At 36.4% G+C, this 5,339-nt stretch overlaps 1 protein-coding gene across 1 annotated transcript in view; it reads right to left on the minus strand.

Annotated features, from left to right (window-relative positions):
• LOC106882109 (tetraspanin-8-like) overlaps positions 1-5,339 on the minus strand; it is a 701,753-nt gene that overhangs the window by 111,267 nt on the left and 585,147 nt on the right. Inside the window, exon 5 of the mRNA XM_052966941.1 lies at positions 2,165-2,263. Within this exon, the coding sequence (XP_052822901.1) occupies positions 2,165-2,263 (99 nt within the window). The remainder of the gene's footprint in view (positions 1-2,164; positions 2,264-5,339) is intronic.

Below are 5,339 nucleotides of genomic sequence, written 5' to 3' on the forward strand. Positions count from 1 at the left end.
CACACACACACACACACACACACACACACACACACACACACACACACACACACACACACCGAGTAATGGATGACAAAACAGCTTTGAGTACACTGCTTCCTATAGCAGAAGCGGCTATAAGCTAACGTAGATGAATACGTAACCCCTGTTCTTTTCTCATTGAATAATGTATTTTACGCTCTGTATTCGCCCAATGTTTTACTGTAAAGTATAAACATGTTGAGTTCTAAGTGATTATTAGTATCGCTATGCATAAGCGAAAATCATTTCTGTATATTGTTTATATTAATCAGACTGGTATCCTCATCTTGAGAGTGTTGCTTTCATTACGTTTCGACTGTTGTATGCTTCAGCCTTCTTCAGGTGTCTTGTGTCGAACTCGGTTGTTGTATCGGAATTTCGAACCAAACCCTTTATTTGATCCACGGAGGTACACTGTTTTCATTAAACTCCCCGCGTTTCGTGACATTTTTCGCTTTAGTTAGTATTTTGCTAGTTTACTTTAGTGAGGATTGAACTCAGAATCTCTAGGTGAGTGCACTACATTAATCCATATCTTTATTCACTACGCTATGCTTACGCAGCGTACAACAGCCAAAACGTAATGAAAGCTAGAATCAAGATGTGGACACCAGTTCGGCTAATATAAACAGTATACATAGATATAATTCTATATTTCCGAGGTGAAAAATTTATATTATCTATCTATCTATCTATCTGTCTGTCTGTCTGTTTGTCTGTCGCATATATCTGCATGTGTGTATGTATGTAAGCATGCATATAGCAAGAAGCTGTAATATTTTTCATTTAGAAGTAATTAAAAAGGGTGAAAAAAAGAAAAGAAGCACAGCAAACACAGAACTTCAATGTCTGTTAACCATCAACTAGGGAAGAAAACAAACACAGCAACGATAATATAAAATACAAAAAAAAAAAAAGCTTTCCCTTTTGCACGAGATTTTGTCCAGCTCTTTATTACTAATGATTGTGTCAGTAACCAAGGGTAAACAAACAGCGAGGAAAATGTTCCCTATATAAATATCATGTAGCTTTATAAACCTGTCAGCTTGTCGAATATAAAACAACTTTAAATGCTATCTGACGTATGGAACACCACCATGCATTTCTATGATCATAACGACGACGACGATGATGATGATGATGATGATGATGATGATGATGATGATACCTTTGATGATGATGCAGTTGATGATGATTATAATATTACGAGACGATGACGATGATAACAACGACGGTGAGGGAGTCGGCGACGACGATGCTGATGACGATAATGATAAGTGCGTTGGTAGAGATGATGGAGGCTGTTTTAGTTTGTTAGTTTAATGTGTTGGCAGAAATAGTTAAAGTGTTGAATATCTCTACTGCTTCATTTCAAATCCTACTAGTTTCTCAAATGAGGGGAAAGGTTTATTTCCTGTATTGTACTCTCCCTGTCTAACAATACTGATAATCCTGGAAGAATTGGTAAACTAAGCTGTCTGAAAATCAAAGTTTTGCAGAAGATTTAAAAACGGGTGATTTAAGGTGCTTCTCCTATACTGCCATGTCTGTTCGGCCATTTTACCTACATGTTGTTGGCAAAACAAGAGAAAACCAACAACAAAAAAATAACAACGTTAACAAAAATACATAAAAAAGCTAGACTCGAATTTTAACTAGTTTTTTTCCTTGTATAATCGAGAAGTCGGCTGCGGCTCAACCGCATTAATAGGGGAGGCCACACAAAACGCCTTTGCAGCCAACGCCTACTTCTCCTTTTCCCCTCCACTTTTTCTTCTTCTTCTTCTGCTGCTGCTGCTCTGTTTTTCATATCATTAACATCATCGTCTTTACTCTTGTTTCCATTGCCTCCCCCTCTTTCCCCTCCCTCTTAATCCTCCTCATCTCAATGTTTCTTTTTACATACTCCTCTGAGAATATAAAGGGTACTCCAGAGCGTTGTCGAAACTCATCCTGTCTGGAGCTTGCTAGTCTCGACTACCTAAACGTATAATGCTTGTTTTTGACGCTAAGTTTCACAAAATCCATGCCTGCAGCCCGACTTCAGTTTTACAACAGCCAACAGAACAAAAATAAAAAAAATATAAAGGAAGAAAGGAATAAAACTAACAATCTAAAATATAACAACCACAAATGAACATACCGCACTCTGCATACAATTCCATGCACGAGTTTCTCTGTCATTTTCTCCATACGATTCATTGAGAGACGAGTATAAGTGGTGTCTGAAGTAGTTTTTGATCTGAAAAGAAAAAGAAAGAAATCCATGATTACCTTTGGTTCATGTTAAAGAAAATTATCTCCCTTAGATTCAGGTTGTCAGTCAAACTGCGTTGATTAACTTTACTAAATCGACTTCGTTCAATCAAACTGCATTTTCAGCAAACATTTAAAACTTTTGGATGAGTTTTTAGTAATCACTCAAACTTATATTGCTCAATCTAAGAAACAATTGTCACTTCAAAAGATTGACAAAATCAATGAAATTCATAGAATTACTTTCTTCCATGCAAATAAATATGACCATATGACTATGAGGGTTCTTGTTGCGTGCTGTTCATGTTTAGTGGCGATGAGATGCGATAATGCTTTCTTCATATGTGCAGTGATTACGCATTTTTACTGTCGAAAGCGAAAATATTTGCAGAAGCTTATTGGAGGAATTTTCCGTTGTCTCTGTCACTGCTGAATTAATGTGATGTGTCTAGAATGCACGTGAATAAAACTAAGGTACATAAAGAACAAGGCAGAGAAGTGTCAGCTGCATAGAAATGGGCGTTCTGGTGTAATTGCGGATCGTTCATGTATAGTAAGAAAGTGTTGGGGTCAAAATCAAAAGATGAGACACAGTAGAGCTGATAGTGTTAGTCACAAAGGGTTCTATTTGCACAAGCCATAGCAGTGCATAGCCACCAAGTTTAAAGAAGATGGATGAAATCCATAGCTGGGCAGTTTCGAAAGAAAATTTGCATCCTAGACACAGACAAAAACTTCTCTATGTCGAGGGCGACAGCATTGTTTTAATAAAATTTTAATTGGGTGAGATTAAATTCCCCGAAGATCTGGTATTTCGAAAATCATATTCATTGAGGAAGGGTACAAGGTGCAGAGAAGTCTATCTTTAAAGATGTTTCCATTCCCTCTTTAGATATTAGAGTTGTGATAGGATGATAGTTAATACAGTTAAAGAAGCACACTTCTTAGAAATGGAAAATACTGTAGCGTGTTTATAAAGATCAAGATATAATCCCGTACTGAGAGAGGGAGAGAGAAAGAGATAGAGAAAGAAAGAAAAAGTGTGACAGGATGAGAGAGAGATTGTAGTATTTGATGAGGATAGATCTAACTCTGGGGTATATTATGGAGGAATATAGAAGGGAAATTGTCAGAGCCGGTGGATGTACTATCGCATTTGGTGTGTATGAATATATGTGCGTGCCTGCGAGTCAGGTGAAGTAAAAATACCTAGTTTCGGAGTGGGTTTACTAAGTGTTTGCGTCGCAAAGTTAGATGCAAAACGGGAAACAGACATAGACACTTTTTCTGCAAGAGTGTAATTTAAACAACCATCTTGGTTGTTAAGTAGCGGAAAGGAGCAATGCATATAAAGCAACAGTTTGGAAGGCGGGTGTGCTTTTCGTACGTGTGTTCCGTAGAAGCATCCTTCATGGTTTAGATAATGGTCTTGTTGGGCAAGGGCTATCCAGTTTGTGTTGGTTAAGTTTATCGAAGTCGACCATACTGTTTGAACTGTTTTAGTATTGGGAACTGTGAGCTTAGGTTATGTGGGGAATGTAGTGATGGTGATGGTGGTAGTGGTGGGGCAAACCTAAAGGAATGGTGTCAGTTGCTTGCCTAGCCGTTTTCGATAGGTCAAAGATTCTCTGTACATAAGCAATATTAAGGAATTTTTGTTTACATTCTACAAAGAATAAAATATGGAAATGAAAAACAAATCCAGAAGATACAAAGCGGAGAGAAATTTGATTTAAAAAAAAGAATTGATACCTTCAATACTTCTGCAATATTAATAATTAACGCAAAGAAATAATATCAGAAATGAAAAATAATCAGAGTGAATAGATTTTTCCCCCACAATATGAACTTGGACCATTTCTCTGGTGACATTAAGCAGTATAAATAATATTGTATTTCTAACTGAAATATAGACAAAATGGCTTTTCCAAGAAGCAAACATACTATCAATATATCTTTGACCTTCTTTTATTTGTCCCAGTCAATGGACTGCGGCCATGCCGAGGCGTTGCCTCGAAGGATGTAGTCAAAAACATCATCCCAGTACTTATTTTTTAAAAGTCTGGTAATATTATATCGTTCTCTTTTGCCGAACTGCTAAGTTATGAGGTTGTAAACAAACCAACACCGGTTGTCAGGTGATGGTGAGGACACACACACACACACACACATACACACACACACACACATACACACACACACACATACACACACACACACATACAACGGAATTCTATTTAATTCCCATCTGCCAAATTCACTCACAAGGCACAAGGCATGAGTCGGCCCGAGGAGATAGTTGAAGGCATCTGTCCAAGGCATCGCGCTGTGGGACTGCATCTGAAACCACGAGGTTTCAAAGCGACCTCCTTAACTGCACAGCCATGTTGCGCTTATGCAGAAGCTTTTCTCTAGTAACATGATACAAGCAGTATTATATGTCTTACTGAAAGGCAGAAGTAGTTTGTCCAGAAAGCGAGCCTACGGTCGATACATGTAGAAAAACTGTGTGAAAATGTTTCTCCGTCGTATGTAAAATATCACGCTTTATATTCTTTTAATAATTTAAGGCTTTAGAATTGCATAGGTCAACTTAGGTGACTAGAAACATGAAATTAAATAGATAGAATAAATGGGGAAGACAATCTCATGAATAAATATAATATATAAATTTATATTATTGATTCTAAACAAGGAATATTGAATTTACATAAATGGTTAGTAGTCATAGTAGTTTAGTATCTTTCGGAATCGATCATTGTTCCATTTCAGTGAAATTGCAAGATTCATGGCTTGGAAATGTAAGGTCTCCAGAATTAAAATAATAATAATTTTGATTTAGATTTTAAATGTACTGATATTACTTCCTGAATATTTTATTTATTCATACATTCAAATGATTTGACATCATTACATCTTTAAAAGACTTGAAGGCATCAAATAAATTTTTGGTACTTAGTCCATGGAAATACAAATGATTAATTTACAAAATGGGTTTTAAATTTTTAATTATAAATTGAATCTCAAAATAATTTTGAAGGAAAAATATTGTGAGAGCAGTA

This window comes from Octopus bimaculoides, chromosome 4 (assembly GCF_001194135.2).
Source record: "Octopus bimaculoides isolate UCB-OBI-ISO-001 chromosome 4, ASM119413v2, whole genome shotgun sequence".
In the NCBI taxonomy this organism is placed as follows: Eukaryota; Metazoa; Mollusca; class Cephalopoda; order Octopoda; family Octopodidae; genus Octopus; species Octopus bimaculoides.